This window comes from Pestalotiopsis fici (assembly GCF_000516985.1).
Source record: "Pestalotiopsis fici W106-1 unplaced genomic scaffold PFICI_Scf_7, whole genome shotgun sequence".
Classification (NCBI taxonomy): domain Eukaryota; kingdom Fungi; phylum Ascomycota; class Sordariomycetes; order Amphisphaeriales; family Sporocadaceae; genus Pestalotiopsis; species Pestalotiopsis fici.
The window spans coordinates 146,651-164,745 of NW_006917097.1; the positions used below are offsets into that span (position 1 = coordinate 146,651).

Genomic DNA, 18,095 nt, shown 5'->3' on the forward strand with positions numbered 1-18,095 from the left:
TCTCTCNCTTTTCTTTCCTCTCTCTGCCCCCCCCCCCCCCCCCCCCCCCCCAAAAAAAAAAAACCAACCTTCCTCTCTCAAGTTGTGTACATCATATATATACAGTAACTAAGATACTATACAGATACTGCTGTGGGTCCATTTGCAACGAAAATATATCTAGTTGGCCCTCGAAAAAGCGCGACGCCGGTGACCAAGAGCCAAAGAAACGTCAGCCAAGTCCCGGAACCGCCAAAGATGTCACGAAGATTAAGCGAGCCCCCGTCTTCCAAAAGCGCGCTGAATGCAAGGTCAACCTCCAGGAGGATCCCTACACCACCTATGGTGAACAAATCAAGATGGGCGATGTAGACACTTGCGAGAAGGACCAGACCACCTGCGGCCGGAGTTACACCTACACCACGGGGACCGAAATCATGCACGGAACCACACACGAGGACACTACCGAGGTCGGCTGGTCCGAATTTGTTGTCTTCTCCAACAGCTTCTCCAACGGTTGGGAGGAGAGTACAACTGAGAGCGAGTCGTGGTCGAACACCAAGAACATTGCCCCAGAACCCGGTCATTCAGGATATCCTACCTTCCAGCCTCTATACATCTGTGAGTTTTTGAACTTCGCACGATATCTATCGCCTGGATGCGCGAAACGTTTTTAGATGAGACAAGGACTAACCATTATCATCTCGTAGGCGCAAAGGCAACCACCGAGGGAGACTGTTCCGATGTCTCGTTCAATGGAGACACGGTCTGCATGCAGAAGTATCTCCCAAACAACATCCCTGATGGCCACTGGCTCATTGTCACGACTGACTAAATAGCGACCGTCTCGTGAGCCATCAGCGGACCACTATACTTTTTCACGTCTCCGGATACCTGAGGATATTAGAAGAGCCGCATTTTAGGAGTATATCATGCATCGGACGTTGGGACAATCGCTATATTTATTTTTGTTTGAATTTTTCAATGTGACGAAGTATCTGGTGAGGATGGTTCAACTTGTAGGGTGTATACCTTACTGCAAAGTAGGTTCCTGCTGCGGTTAATTAGAACATTTAGGATGAGCAATAAACAATTCTGTTATTTATAAAAACTCGTACCTTGAAAGCTTACTCATGTTAGTCGCTCACCTGGGTAATGGCCAAAAGCACACTGGACAAGCATGTTTGGCCTTTGGACTCTGAGCGCTAAATCCCATCAGCATCCAGTGAGTGCAAGTCGTTGGTACCGCCCCGCGCCTAACTACTAACCTGACCTAGATAATAAGATCCCTGGACGGAAGTAAACAGGTAGCACAAAACGATCGAGAGACCGCGGATAATCAGTCCTTTATACTAAATGTACGTATGGTGTAGTCCAATTGACATTCTCCAGCTCTCTTCATCCCGTGATGGAGGGGGGGGGGGGGGTCGTTCAATATAGCCACGGGATCTGGTGCGCTAGCAATACCACCCGGAACCTGAAGCCTCCCGACCAATGCATTTCCACCCAGGGTCGAATGGTCGTCGTTATTCACCATTGAGGGAACGCTACTGACGAATAAACTCTATTTGTCTAGGTCCTTGTATTTAGCTTCCGGTGTTTCTAAATTAAACATAGACCTAGTCGGCGGGCTCTCGCCGACAATCTCGTCCACCCATGCCTCCCCAGCCCATCGCAGCTCTTTGGGGGCGGCCGCTCGAAGCTCGAGGCGTCGGAAGCGACCGCAGCTAACCCAAAGTCCAAATCCACTAAAGAAATTTCCCAGATGCCCCAAATACGACGGTTCAAAGCTCAGTTTGTAACAAAATAAATTTTGCCCTACCTGCCTTTATTACGTAGACCCCGCGGTCCTAACGGATACGGGTTTACCCGGTCCTAAAATTTCGGTAAATATATAATCCTTTTTTTTTAATCGCGTTTATAGCTTATAAATTTTATTTATTAAATTAATTATATTTTTTTTATTTAGTTATAAACCGCTAATATTATTTTGTATTTTTTTTATATTATATATTATTTTTATCCCGCGTGTAAACCGTATTATTTTTAAATTTTATTTAAATATACGCGCGCTTATATAAATATTAATTAAGGACTTTTAAATTTAATTAAATTTTATTAAAAAAAGCCTATCTTTATCGGTAATTTTTTCCGTACGTTTTTTTTATTTTAAACCTAATTTAATTTAATAATTACCGTTATATTTACCGTAAATATATTAGAATTGGAAAATAACGTTAAATTTTTTTCGGCTTTTAAATAAAAAAATACGGCTTTAATTAAAGCTTTTGCAAACTTTGAAGCTTGCAAAACTAACCTTAATTATATAATATAAATTATCGATTAACTTCGATAATATAAATTTAATAATACTCGATATTTATTTAATAAATATATAATAAAATATATTTTTTTTTTAATATATTACCGATATTAATATTTTTAAAACATTTTTAAATATTTTTATTTAATTTTTAATTAATTTTTCCTATATTTTCTAAATATTTTTAAGCTATATAATTTAATAATATTTAAATATATCTTTATATATTTTTAAATATTTAGTTATATATTTATTAATATTTAGCTATATATATTTAAATATTTAATAATATATTTATAAATATTTAAATATATAAATTTAAATATCGGGCGATATATTTTTAAATATTTAGCTATATATTTTTATATATTATTTATATAATTTATATTAAATTTATTTTTTTAGCACGTTTAGCGTTTTTTTATTTTTGTTTTAAGGTATAATTGGTGGATTATAAACTTAAGCACAGGGAAGCGTTCGTATAATTCGTAGAATCAGGCCGTAAGAGTAGTTATAAGGCTATATAACTAATTTATTAAAGCTTAAGGAAAAAATAACTAATTACGGAGGAATAACTACCTTTTATACTTATAAAATTAACTAATAAAAATATTCTGGAATATATTACTAATAGATTGGATTTATAATTAAGTTAATTAGTAATAGGGTTAATTTATAATCGAAAAAACCATCGAAATCTATAGATTTCTATAATATGGGTTACCTTGTAACCTAGGGCCATTATGGCCAGGTGCATTAGTGTCAGATGGTGGACTATGGTTCCCATACACTGGCGTGTGCTTGAGCACACGGATCAACACCATGGTGTCCAGATAGATGTACGGGACCTCCCGGGGATTAGCCGGGGCCACCCAAATAAGCGTACACCTCATCAAAACTAAGAGGCGCAGAACATAGATCAATACATCACACAATTGACACCAATATCAGACCAGTTTAAACTCCAATAAGAAAGCACCACCTTAATCAACAATTAGCCACACTTAGTGGGGCTGGATCCAGTGGAACGTTCCACTAAATTCCAATGGGTTCCAGTAGCCATAGTGGCCATAATAGTCAATTATAATAATTTATTAATTATATAGCACTATAAATAATGGCTATAAATGGTGCTATATTAACTATAGGTTAATATAGGGTAAATTTTATTAATTTCCTATATATCGTTATTTAACGATATTTCGATAGGTTTTATAGCTATTATAACGATATAATATGCGTTATAAAGCTAATTTTATGCATTATACGATATTATATTAACATCCGTGCAACAATTTTTAAGGTTAAGCGAAATAAATAAGCTAAAAAAAATAAAACCATTAAAATATATTTTACCGAAATTAAATACGCTATAATTATAGCGTATTATTTATTTATTTTTTTAAACGAATATATCGCTAATAGTAATTAAAATTATTATAATTAATATTAAAAAATAAATAATATAAAACTAACGATTAAATATATTTCGGCCGGCGTAAATATTATTAAAGGTTTATATTTTAATTATTATTATAGCGGCATAAAAACGAAATATACGCTTCGCCTTAATATATTTACGGCTTATAATATTTAATTTTAGTATTTACTAATAATATTAAGCGCTAAATAAAAAAAATTGCTAAAAATATAGCTATAGGCAAATTTAATAGCTTTATTCGAAAGTTTTTAAGCAAATACCCGAAAAAAAAAACTCGAAAAACAATATAACTTTATTTTAAAAAAATATAATAAAAATTATAAGCAAATAAACTCGCCTCCTAAAAAAAAAATATATTTAAATATATTTAAACGGAAAACAAATAAAATTATATAATTATAATATAAATATTTATATAGCGTTAGCATTATTATAGCATTAATAATACGAATATAAACGGTATATAATAAAAATTAGGTATTATAATAATACCTAATACGAATTATAAAATAATAAATTATAAAATATATTTTTAAATATATAAATAATTCTTTTATCCGAATTTTTATATAAACGTTTTATATTTAAAATATCTAATTATGCAATATTTTTTTTTATCTTATAATTCAAATCCGAATTTATAACTTTTATCCTAAACTAATAATTATTTAGTTTTTACTAATACCGTATTATTAAAATTAAAATTTTTTTTCTAAATTTGCGAATAAAGCTTTTTTTTTTTTTTAGCTTTTTAATTTAAAATTAAATAGCCAAATTAAGAATAAACTAATATTTTTAAAACGCGTCTAAAAATTTTTAATTAAAATTATTTAAATTTAAATAAATTTAATTAAATATTATTTTTTTTATATTTAATCTTTTTGCTTTTTATTTACTTATTATATAATAATACGATTATAATTTAATTTTAAATTATTAAAAAATAAAATTATTAACGCTTATTATAATAAAATATTCTTTAATGCTATTATTAATATTATTAAAGCAAAATTAAATTATTTAATTTATCGTTAGATTTTATAACGACGTATTAAAAAATAAGAAATTAACGTAATTTATCCTAAAATTATTCGAAAACCAAAACTTAATAACGATATTCGGCATTATTTTTATTAAGCACGATTCTCCGATAAATAAATTTATCGGGCTTTAACCGAAAACGGCTATTGTATATCGCGAATTACCGTAATCGAAATTCGGAAAAACCTTAATTTATTTTAACGCCTTAATAATAAATAACGCGAGCAGCAAACCGAAAATATACGGCAATTCCTTTTTAGCGATTTTTAATCCGCTATTTTGCTTTATAAACTTTTTCGGCGAAGCTTATACGGGCATTTTCGAATATATATTAATTTTTATTTTTTATATTATATTTTAATACCTTTATACTATAAATATTAAAAAAAAGCAATTGCTAAATATTATTAATAAATTTTATACCGACGCGGCGAATAAACGGTTTCCGGCTTTAATTATATTTAATTTATCGACGGCTATTTAAAATTAGCGTAATATAGCTTTAAAATTTATATTAATATCGACGTTTATTTACGTTTTATTATATAAAGCTATTATAATTTTTTAGCTTTAATAGCGCGATCCGTTACCGTATAATATATTAAAGCTATTAGTAAAATATAAGCTATATTAATAGTAATACGCTTTAATTAAAATATAAAAACGTTTATTATTGCAAAGCTATATTATTAATTATTTATTAGCATTATAAATACGCGTAAAATACGGCCGCGTCGCAATATAAATAAATTTATCGAATTTCGTACCTATAATAAAAAATACGTCCCAATTAATTTTATTATATTCGATTTAAACGCTTTATTATAATAGCGATTTAGGCCGTTAAAAATTAAAAATATTTAATATTATAAAAAAAATACCGCAAATTAACGGATAAAATTGTAATAAAATTAATTTAATAAAAAATAATTATATTTTTAGCGAATATATTTAAATATTATATTTTAGTATTTTTTAAAAACTAATAAAATAATAAAATTATTTCCGTATATTAATTAAGCACGGATAATAATTTATATATAATATATTAAATTAAATTGCTTTTTTATATATTTTTATATTTTAAATCCGATTTAAATTAAATATTTTTATTACGGAATAAAATTTTTATATAATAGCCTCTTAAAAAAACCGCGAATATATCGTAAACGGCTAGCTAAATGCTTTATATCGCTAAATTAATAATTTTTGCGTTATTAAATATAAAATTAATATAAATTAAAACCGTTTAAAATAAATAAAAAAACTAATAACGGCTAATAGCATTAATTTTATTTTATATTTTCCGAATTATATTATATTTATTTATTAAAACGTAATAAAAAATTTCGTTTATCCCCTTTTATATTATCGACGCGAAAATAAACCTTTATTAAGCGAATATCTTTATTTGCGTTAATAGCTAGAAAAATACGTAAATTAAAAAATAAAATTTCGTTTAAAATTATTAAATAAAAATCTAGGCGGATAGGATAAATTTCGATAACGTATAAATAAAATAAATATTAATTTAAATAAAATAAATCGCTTATTAAAACGATTAAAATATTAAAATAAAGATATATACCTTTAATTTAATTAATATTAAATTATTTTAATTAAAGGCGATTAAATTTGTTCTAAGGTATAATTGGTGGATCATAAATTTAGGCACAGGGAAGCGTTTATATGATTCGTAGAATCAGGCCGTAGGAGTAGTTATAGGGCTATATAACTGATTTATTAAAGCTTAAAAAAAATAACTAATTACGGAGGAATAACTACCTTTTATACTTATAAAATCAACTAATAAAAATATTTTAGAATATATTACTAATAAATTAGATTTATAATTAAGTTTATTAGTAATAAGGTTAATTTATAATCGAATAAACCATCGAAATTTATGGATTTCTATAATATAGGTTACCTTATAACCTAAGGCTATTATAGCCAGGTGTATTAGCTATATTTAATAGGGCTAGATTTAGTAAAACGTTTTATTAGATTTTAATAGGTTTTAATAGCTATAATAGCCATAATAATTAATTGTAATAATTTATTAACTATATAGCATTATAAATAATAGCTATAAATGGTGTTATATTAATTATAGGTTAGTATAAGGTAAATTTTACTGATTTCCTATATATCGTTATTTAACGATATTTCGATGGGTTTTATAGCTATTATAACGATATAATATGCGTTATAAAGCTAATTTTATATATTATACGATATTATATTAATATCCGTGTAATATTCCTTTTATTAAATAGTATCGGTTAAATTTAATAATTTAATAAATTTTTAAAATTTATTTTTAGGAAGTGGCTTTATAAGGCCGTTTATTAATATATCGTTAATTAAAATATATTCGATTCAAATATTTTTATTTTTAACCTTTTGCCGTACGTAAAAATACCGTATAGCCATATATTTAATATATTAGTAATATTCCGGATTATATGCTAAATTTATGGCTTTTATATTATTTTTTTTAATTAATACGATATTTATATTAATTCTAATTTCCGTAAGGAGATTTTTTAATTATATTGCTTTACGGGTAGCCTGCTTTAATCCGTTAAATTCGGCTTCGGTGGTTAATAAAGAAATCGTAAATTACCGTTTCGATTTCTAATTTATCGGTCCGTTATTTAAAATAAATAAATAACCGAACGTTAATTTACGGGTTTTATAATTACCAGCAAAATTGGTATCGGAATAATTTATTAATCCGGGTTTTATTTTCCCGTTAAAGGTAATTCCAAGGTAGTAATAGGATTTTAAATAATTAAATATCTTTTTTACCCTTTTTATCGTAGTTTTCGATAGGTTCTATATATATCTGGCTAAATATATTATAGGGTAAGCTAGGTCGGGCCTAATTTGGATTATAGCGTATATTAATCTATTTAATAAATATTAATATAAATGGATAAATTCCTTTAAAGCCGGTTTTTCGTTATTTTTATTTTTTAACGTATATAACGATTTTAGGAATTTAAGGCTAAATAGTATATTAGCCGGTTTTATATCGGAAAATCCGTTAATTTTTAATAATTTTTTAAGGTAAATTGCCTAGTTTATACGAATTGTTTTATTTTTTCGATTTTTTTTAATTTATATACCGAGAAAATAAAAGACTAATTTTAAATTTTTTATTTCGAATTTTTTCGAAATATCTTATTTTAATTGGTTAATTTTACGTAAATTAAAATTAAAAATTAGGAAATTATTTACGTAAATTATAATAAAAATATTGGATTTTTTATTATAATAAGCTAATTCGTTTAAAATAAATAGATTAAATCCAAGCTTTTTTAAACTATTTTTAGCGTAATTTGCTATTAGCGTGGATTTTATTTAAGACCGTATAAGGCCTTTTTAAGCTGGATTACCTAAGAGTCTTTTTCGTTAATTTTTTATCCGAAATTATTTAAATCCGGGTTTTCGGATAAAAATTCGGATAATCCGTTTATAAGGGTAATATATATTTTTTCGTATAATTCCCCGTTTAGGAAGGCACCGATTATATTAATTTATTCGATTTTTTAATCGTAATAGGCTGCTAAAGTTAATAAAAGCTTTTAGGTAATGGATTTTATTTTTATAGCGAATATTTCGAAATAATCGATTTTATATTATTATTCGAATTTACGTATAATTAATTTAGCTTTATATTTATCGATATTACCGTTTTTATCGGTTTTTTTTTAAATACTTATTTTACGGATAATAGGATTTTACCGGCTTTTTAGATTTTATTTCGATCGATAGTTTGGAAAGTCTTTTTTTAAATTAATTACCGTAATTTAGCGTATATAGCCTGGTTCCATTTTTTTAGGGCTTTTTAGCGCTTATTTTATGGTTTTCGGTTTTGTATAGCCTAAATTTTTAATAATTGAATAATACGAGATATCGGCGAATAATTCGTTATATTTAACGAATTTATTTCGTTTGGAATCCGTAAGTTTCGGAAAAATTACCTTAATATTCGATTTATTCGGAATAATCAAAAAGGTATTATTAATATTTATAAATTCGGAATTTATATTAAATTTATTATTTATATTAAATTTGTTTTTAGGTAAATCCAATTAATCGTTAATTATAAATTTATTCGTAGTAAATTAAAGAATTCGATCGTTTCCGGGAAATAGATTCGTTAGATTTACTATTTTCGGGACTATTAATTAGATAAATTTTCCGTTAATAGAATTTCTATCCGGTATTATTTCCTAATCCGGTAATTCCGAATCTGGTAATTTTTCCCCCTTTTTTCGATTTTTAGGTAATAATCAAATATAAAAGGTCCGTATAATTTATAATTTATACGGTCGATCGGAAAAATATATATAATAGATTTTATTACCGTTATATTTAATTATTTTCCCGTTTTCGGTGGTAATTCCGAATTTATCGGAGTTTTTACGGATTTTTTTCGGTTTATAAATTAAAACCGGCGTTCCTAATATATAAATTTAGGATAAATTAGGCTTATTATCCCGTTTTAGCCAAAAATAATCGTAAAATTCCTAGTAAAGGGTAAGTGGACCGGATGCCGTAATAATAAAATTTATTAAATAAATTATTATTTTTATAACGAATTTTTAAAGGTTTTTCGGGAGTTATAAATCGATAAAAACCGTCCTAGTTTTTTCGATAATAATCCGGTTTATACGTTCGGCTATATCGTTTTATTTTAGTATATAAAAAGTTATAAATTCGAAAATAATCCTTTTTTCGGTTAAATAATTTTCTAATTTAACCGGGGAAAACTCTTTACCGTTATTTATATGAATAATATTCGGATATTTTCCGAATTAGGTTTTATAATATTCGATTTTATTTATTACGATATCGAATATATCGGTTTTTTTTTAAAAAATTTAATTTCCCAAAATTTAGTTTTATTATCCGTAAAATTAGTTATATATTTATAACCGAAATAGCTAAAAAAAGTAATATAAACCGTATCGATATAAATACAATATAACGGTTTATTAGCCTTATTCGGATTCGTATAAAGCTAATTTCGGGTAAATTTTCCCGAAATATAAAATTCGCAGTTTAAATCCTCCTTTTTTAATTCCTTTTTAAAAATCCCTATAATTATTTTAGCTATTTTAGCTAAAATATTATAGCTAAAATAGCTAAATTGTTTATGCTATTTTTCCGTAGCTATAAAAAAATTCGAATAATTAAAAATTAATTCGATTTCCTTAAAATCCGTAATTTCGTTAAATTTCGTATCCGAATTCGGTTCCGGATAACTTAAACCGATTATACGGGCTTTTTCCACTATTTTTAGTAAATTTATAGCTAAATATATTATATTAGGCTCTAACTTATTAGCCAAATATAAAAAAAATCCACGTTTTTCTTAATTTAATATAGCAAAAAACCTATTTTTAAAATTATATAATTTATTCCCGCTTATAATACCGCCTTTTTAATAATATAATTAGCCGAATATAATATTTAGCGGAAATTCCGGTACGTAAAACACGTTTAATAACGTTATTTTACGTATTTCCCGGTTAATTTCGAAGGAAAGCGTAATATTTCCAATTCCTTTTAAAAATACTTTTCTACTACTTATAATAATCGGTAAAAAATCCGATTTTATAATAAAATTATCGAATAAATTCTTATTATTCGATATATACTTTAAAAAACCCGTATCGTATAACCACCAATCCCTAAAAAAGGTAGTTAATTTCTTCTTTTTCAAATTATTCGAAATATTCGAAAAAGCATAAAACGATTCGTTTTCGTCTAAATCTTCGTTACGGGGTAAATTTCCTCGTTTCTTAAATTTCTAATTTATAATAAAATTCGATTTATTCGAATTATTCGAATTATTTAAATTATTCGAATTATTCGAATTATTCGAATTATTAAATTTCTTCCATTTATTCGATTTATTCGAATTTTTTTTATTTCCGCTTTAATTCCGTTAATTCTAATTAAATCGGGGGAACCGGAATTTCTTATTATCCGTATAATAAAAATTTCCTATAGCCGTATCCGGATCCCGTCGGTTTTTATCTAAAATATCCGTAATTAACCCTTCGAAAATAAGTGGATTTATAAACCGTAAAACACTACGTTAACGGTTAGCCTATATAAAGTAAGCTAACTAAAAAGCTACAATAAAAATCGTTTTTTAATCGATATTATCGATTTTAGCCCTAACGCTTAAAAGCTTTAAAATATATCCCTTAAAAATAAATATAAACTCGTTTAACGAATTATAATTCTCGAATTTTATAATATAAAATTCGAAATATAATTATTAACGTAATACGGGTCCGGTGCCTTAATAAGCTAATTATAAAATCGATAAAGCTTTATATAAATCTATTTTATCGAATATTAAATTTAACGGTTCTATTATTAAATTCTAACGAATTAAAAACAATACCTAGGCTTTCTAAATATCGGTTATACCGTTATATATATCGGTAATTTTAAAAAACCGATCGATTCCTAGCAATTTAAAATATAACTATAACGTAAATTTCCACATATTCCAATTTCCGGATCCGGAAAATTTCTATTTCTCCGGCATCTAGCATCCGGCAATAATACGGATAAAATTATCCATTTTGCCGAATTTTTGCCGTTATAACGGTATAATTATCGTTAAAAACGGTAAAAAAATCGTTAAATAAAAAAAAAATTAATTCTTTTATTTTATCGATAAAATATATAAAGGGATCCAAATGCTATAATATAATATAGCAAATATTATAGGGTATTATAGCAAATCGGCTATTATAATAAAAACTAATTATTAATAATTTTATAACCGTTATATAGCTATAACGGGTAAAATCACTATAATTAGCTATTTAACTATAATTTTCGATATAATTACGGCTTATATAGGCTTATATATAGGCCTATAAAAAATCGGCTATTATAACGGAATTCTAAAATTTACGTTAAATTAACTCGTTTAAAAAAACGGCTATAATTTTCGATATAAAATCCGGTTCCTAATATAATCGATATTATACCGGACCGGGCTTATAACCTATTCTAAAATATAATTAATAAATTATAAACTTAAGCACAAAAAAGCGTTCGTATAATTCGTAAAATCAGGCCGTAAAAATAATTATAAAGCTATATAACTAATTTATTAAAGCTTAAGGAAAAAATAACTAATTATAAAGGAATAACTACCTTTTATATTTATAAAATCAATTAATAAAAACATTTTAAAATATATTACTAATAAATTAAATTTATAATTAAATTAATTAATAATAAAGTTAATTTATAATCGAAAAAACTATCGAAATTTATAAATTTCTATAATATAGGTTACCCTATAACCTAAGGCCATTATAGCCAGGTGCATTAGCTATATTTAATAGGGCTAAATCCAATAAAACGTTTTACTAAATTCCAATAAATTCCAATAGCTATAGTGGCCATAACAATTAATTATAATAACTTATTAATTATATAGCATTATAAATAATGGCTATAAATAGTGCTATACTAACTATAGGTCAGTATAGGGTAAATTTTACTGATTTCCTATATATCGTTATTTAACGATATCTCGATAGGTTTTATAGCTGTTATAACGATATAATATGCGTTATAAAGCTAATTTTATGCATTATACGATGCTATATTAACATCCGTGTAATAAAAAATATATTTAAATATTATTAAATTAAATAATTTAGAAATATTTAAAAAATATAGGAAAAATTAACTAAAAATTAAATAAAAATATTTAGGAATATTTTAAAAATATTAATATCGGTAATATATTAAAAAAAAATATATTTTACCGTAGTTTTTTCGAATAAACGCTAAATAATATTATTATTATATTATCGAAGCTAATCGATAAGCTATATTATATAATTAAAATAAATTTTATAAACGGTTATATTTATAGGAATATTTTTTAGCTTTTATTTTTCGAAAATAAAATCTTTTAAATTTTTTATTATTAGTAATATTAAAAATAAATAGCGCAAAAATTATAATATTTGCTAAAGCTTATAATAATAAAAACGTAATAAAAAATAAATAAATAAGCGGACCTAATTTTATTAAAGCCTAATTAAATTTAAAAAAATTTAATTAATATTAGGGCAGGCGCGCGCGTATCGCGATAAAATTTAATAGCGATATAAGCTTCGGTTATTACCGCAATATAAATAAAAGCTTAAGAAAAATATAATTTAATATTTACGGTTTATAGCTAAAAAAAAAAGCCGTTATAATTTAATAAATAAAATTTTTAGGTTATAACGGTAATATAGGAAGGAAAGAAAATAAATTTTCCGAAATTTATAAATAAGATAGGCAAATATCGGGCAGGCGTAAGCGTACTTGCCGCTAAACCCAAAAGCATTTTATTATAAACTGAGCTCTAAACCGTCGTACCCAAGACCGATTGATCCGTCGATTTGCGCCTCGCTAAAATCTTTTGCTTCTTAAAAGACAGCTTTTCATAAGCCTTTGTGAACCCTCACGGCAAATTTAAAGCTTGGGCAAGGTACACACTCCCCTTAAATCCTTTTTAAAAAAGGGTGGATGGAATAATGAGCCCGCCGCCCAAGGCCGTATTAAAACGGTCGATATATGGCGCACGGAAGGCCGATTGCAAAACGGCACGCCGCGCAGCCGCGGCGGGACGGAGGCAGTCGGGAGTGCGTCCTAGATAAATCAGCATGCAAGCTCGTGTCGTGTAAAAGATGTTGCATTTTTGATAGTTATCATGGTGACTTTAGGTATTCCCTGCGCAATTTGAGCGGCTTCAACAGTTTGCCTGCTGGACAACCGCACATCACCCTTCACCACACCGGCATTTTCGCCCTCCTCTTTATATCCCACTTTCGTAGCTACATTTGCAAACTTTGTATTGAGAGATCTCTTGACACGATCATCAATATTAGTGGCCAGGTCCCTGACCTTACAAAAGCTTACCTGAGCCAGTGTGAAGAAAGAGATAAAATCGAGGGAACGTAAGAAAGAAATCTGTTGGTCCTGTAAATCTACAAAAGGGAGGTGCTAAAGAGCTATCTAATACACCCGAGCAGGTGATCTAGAGTGAGTGCTAACCTCGTTAATGCAACACCATATTCAGGTTGGACGTTGCGCGACCGCGAATCCGAGAGCTGCGGCCACATCAATGCGGATTCCCGAGCGTCGCTTCCGGTGGCGTCTTTTTGGCGCGGCACGCGCGGTTCGGGGCCCCGGTGCCACCGCCCCGCCCCTGCTCATGACAGGCTCCTATCCGAGGTTGGCAGGACTTTTGCGTCAGTAGTGTTCGCCATACCCGCTCTGGACGCGGTGCAGATGACCGTAAACAACAATATCTCAAATTCGTTTCTGCTACTGTCTGAACTGTGTTAGAAAAGCCAAACAAACACAAAGCTTCTGAGGATTTAAGGCGCCTGCCGAACTTCCACGTCATGTGTAGGACTTTGCTTGCTGTACTTCGGATTGCATCAGAATACGGTCCATTTCATATATCTCATCCGAATGGGCTTTAAAAGGACTAGTTGTGAAACTGATGGCATCTTTCGGCTCTTTGTGTATGCCAGCCCTCTGCGCACTCTGCGCAGAGGCCGGGGCGCCAGCTGATCCGCCAGATTTTACGTTCGAACTCTTGCGAGATGACTTGTACTGGCTGTAATTGCTGTGGATCTTCATGTATAAAGGTCGCATAATGGGTAGACAGGCAGATATTATGCCTACCGATGTCTCGATGAACGACCAAGTAGATGTTTCCCCGGCTATCCAGGTTATATCTTTCGTTTCGGTTCTTTGGACGAAATAAGAAACGCGTATCCATGATGCAATGCACACCCTTTGTAAGTTAGTACGTCCACATATATCTCTTGAAAAGGGACTACTAGACTCACAAACACCCAAGCAGCAATACTGCACAAATTCCCAACCTCCTCTTCATAGATATATTGAGCCACCATATCTTCGGAAGAGGCGTTATCAGGATGATGACGTCGAGAAGTCCGTTAATTATACCTGATGCAAGCAAAAATACTGCTTGATCAAAGCAAACACCATGAGCACCGGGAGTGAGCTTATGCCATGAGTAACTCAAAGGTCTGCAGACTGTTAAATTACCGACAGTAATAGCAATCATTTGGCAGACAACGACACAAGCCAAGAAATCGAGCCAGAAACGAAACGCCGTTTTGTGAGCCGCAAAGATGCGGCGATACAGCAAAATAATCGATAGTTTCGTTATGGAGACGGTCAACACCCAAAAGAATGTGAAGATGAAGGTAATCTAGAATATTAGATGTTCACTGTCAATAAAGAAGACTCGAAACAGGTTGAGCGAAGTATTACGAACCTTCAAGCCATTGTTCACCTTTTCTTTCGTGAGAGACCAAATATGGTGCCCTGCTCCACCGTCCGGGCCGACTGATATTGTTAGTATACTTTCGAAAAGCTTATTGCTGAGAAACATACACAAAATGTTTATACTAGCGGTACCAATGCACAATATCTTGGTACAAGTCAGAAACAACCCAATCAAACTTCAATATAGAGAAGACCTACTAGTGCCACAATAATAGTGTAGTCGTCTGCGTACAAATGAGAAGCGCCAATTTTCTTGGCAGCGAGGCGCGCTATGACCGCAAGGATCGTAAAAAACAGAAGTACACCAGTCACGATGCCGTCCCGAGTCCCACGTTCCTCGTTCAAGTCGATTCCCGTTGGCGGGGGGCCAAAGACCGCAACAATGACGGGATCGAGGCCAGACATGGTGTATGAATATTGCCCAGCAGTCTCGCCCGAGATCGAAGCTGATGAGTGCGACGAACTCTGGATAAAGAAGAAGGAAGTTTGGACATTGTGCGAACAGACCAAGAGTTCAATAATCTAGTCGGTCATTCGCGTGGCCCCCCAAAGCTCAGTTCTCCACAACGTATGTGCATGCCAGCAGTTGGGTGGCACATTACCTAGAATGCATGAGTGCGGCGGGGGATGGAGAAATGATGCAGATACTTTACCCAGGTAGATAACCCACTCGCAGCTTTTCACCAAATCAAAAGATGTAAGGTACGTAGGTGAGGCTAATTATGGCAGCATTTGAATCCTTCTGTACAGATTAGTATGGGTCCAGTCACAGATCCTGGTCTGGTGCAGATTACTCCTGGTACCTGCGCGTGTCAGTTGCGCAAGTTTGGTGCTGTTGGGCTGTGTAATCGCGCTATTGAAGTCCTTCGTCGGTATGCCGTAGAGGAATATAAAAAATGTGCCTTGCAACCGTGTGGTCCTGCGACGCAAATACTTTTGTGGGCCAATTTCACGATGCGCATTGCATGGTTGTGCTGAAATCCTCGTCCCATCCCGAAAAAGAGCAATTCACCATACGAGCTGCCAAATCCCGAGTCATGTCCCTTGTAAAGCACAACATCGGAAACCCCCTCCTCGCTTTGATCTCTTTATGAGACCTTCGTTACCAAGGTTTATCTTAGCCGGGCCAGTGTGTGAAGGGAAAGATATGATCCAAGGAGCCCAAAAAGATGTCTCTGCTGATTAATCCTACGATCTACAAAAGAGACGTGCTGCAGAGCTTTGTAATCTACCCCAACAGGTGATCTGCGGTGGGGGTACTGACTACGTCAGTGCGACAGTGTTGCAATGATATTGGGGATGCTCAGCGGCCTGGTGCATCATCGCTTCACTTTCATTGCATCTCAACAGTAGTATTGACCAAGCCTCTAACATTTCACAGGAATGGCTGATTTCTCCCAGTACGGCACGCCTAGCGAGGAATGGCGCAAAGTGAGCAACTTGGTGCCTGCTCCTCACCCTGGCTTGTCTTTTATTGAGAGGAGGGAGCACAGCAATCGTACACGTGAACAACTCTCTGCCGATGAGATGAAGATTTGGGAACCTTTGGTTCAGAGAAAAGATCATACGATTCCCACCCGGGATCAATCAACTATTGAGGCTCGCAGCTATCGACCGGCGAATGCCGACACGACAGGAAAGCCTCCGGTATTGCTGTACCTCCATGGCGGCGGGTTCTTTTCCGGCACCATCGCCACTGAAGATGCTACTTGCTCTCGTCTCGCCGTCCACAACAACGCCATCGTCCTCAACGTCTGCTATCGGCATACTCCCGAGCACACGTATCCTACGGCGTGGGATGATACCCATGACGCTTTTGAATGGCTCCATGATCACATCGTTGATCTGGGCGGCGACTATCAGCGGGTGCTCGTGGGGGGCATCTCATCAGGAGCCTACCTGGCGGCATCCTTTGTGCTCGAGAAGCATCTAGGTCGGCGGTGTGTGTCCCGCCCAGCTATTGCAGGCCAAATACTCATGGTTCCGTGTTTGCTCAACACTTCCTGCCATGGGCCGATACTCAAGAAATTCAAGGACCCTGCTGTTTGTTCTTTACAACAACTCTGCAACGCACCAACGCTCCCTATGTCTACTTTCCAAATGATTACTGTATGTCACCTCCCTGTCTGGATTCCACTTTTCTGTATAATTAATTATAACTATCCAAGAAAATGCTACAAATTCCAGATCCAAAAGAAGAAGACCTTCGTTTGAATCCGGGCTATGTCTCAGCCTCACGAGCAGAAGGACTACCCCCCACGGTAATCGTAACAGCTGGTATGGACATTCTTAGAGACGAGGGATTGCTATACGCAAAAACTCTGACAGAAGCAAGGTAGGTTGTCTGTTGTGAAGCATTAATTGACCATGTCAAGTCAGGCTGACTGAAATGTTCGAAATACCTTTAGTGTTCCAACAGATGTGCACGTGGTTCCAGGCTTACCGCATGCCTTTGCAGCGATTCCGGGATTGAGCGAGGGCAAACAACGTTGGAACAAGATTCTGGACGGGGCAATTGTTTGGGCCCTGTCGAAACCTACCGCTAAAGAAAATTTTAGTATTCAAGCTGAGTAGATATAACAACGCAGCGAGGATTATGTCGAGTCTCAATTAATATATGCTTTGTCAATCGTTCATCTTCAAGTACTACCAAGGACGCCATACTGATGGATAAACGTTATGCTGCAGGGCAGTTAAACGAATCCCGGTCAGTCCAAAGGCCGTGTGATCATCAGGAGCGACCGATGGAATGAGATCCTAGTATTGTGCGGCTTTTCCCGGGTATCGTGCTACGCCTTACCCGATATCCGCTACACTCGACATACAAGATAGGCGAGGTAGGACCTCACAAAGAAGGATTCCCGTATTGATCACCGGCTGTCATGTGGTGGCTGCACGATTACCGAAACTGCGCCAAACGCGTGGCAATTACCG

General features: G+C 32.1%; 2 protein-coding genes across 2 annotated transcripts; both read left to right on the top strand.

Moving 5' to 3' along the window:
- Positions 1–338: 338 nt before the first annotated feature.
- Positions 339–814, top strand: PFICI_09685 (uncharacterized protein; the record flags this gene model as incomplete). The annotated part of the gene is made up of 2 exons (XM_007838266.1): positions 339–600; positions 690–814. 2 exons carry the CDS (start codon positions 339–341, stop codon positions 812–814), a joined length of 387 nt encoding a protein of 128 aa, XP_007836457.1.
- A 15,730-nt stretch (positions 815–16,544) lies between these two features.
- On the top strand, positions 16,545–17,735 carry PFICI_09686 (uncharacterized protein; the record flags this gene model as incomplete). Its single annotated transcript, XM_007838267.1, has 3 exons — positions 16,545–17,270; positions 17,330–17,496; positions 17,570–17,735. The coding sequence occupies 3 exons, from the start codon at positions 16,545–16,547 to the stop codon at positions 17,733–17,735; spliced, it is 1,059 nt and encodes a 352-aa protein (XP_007836458.1).
- Positions 17,736–18,095: the final 360 nt, after the last annotated feature.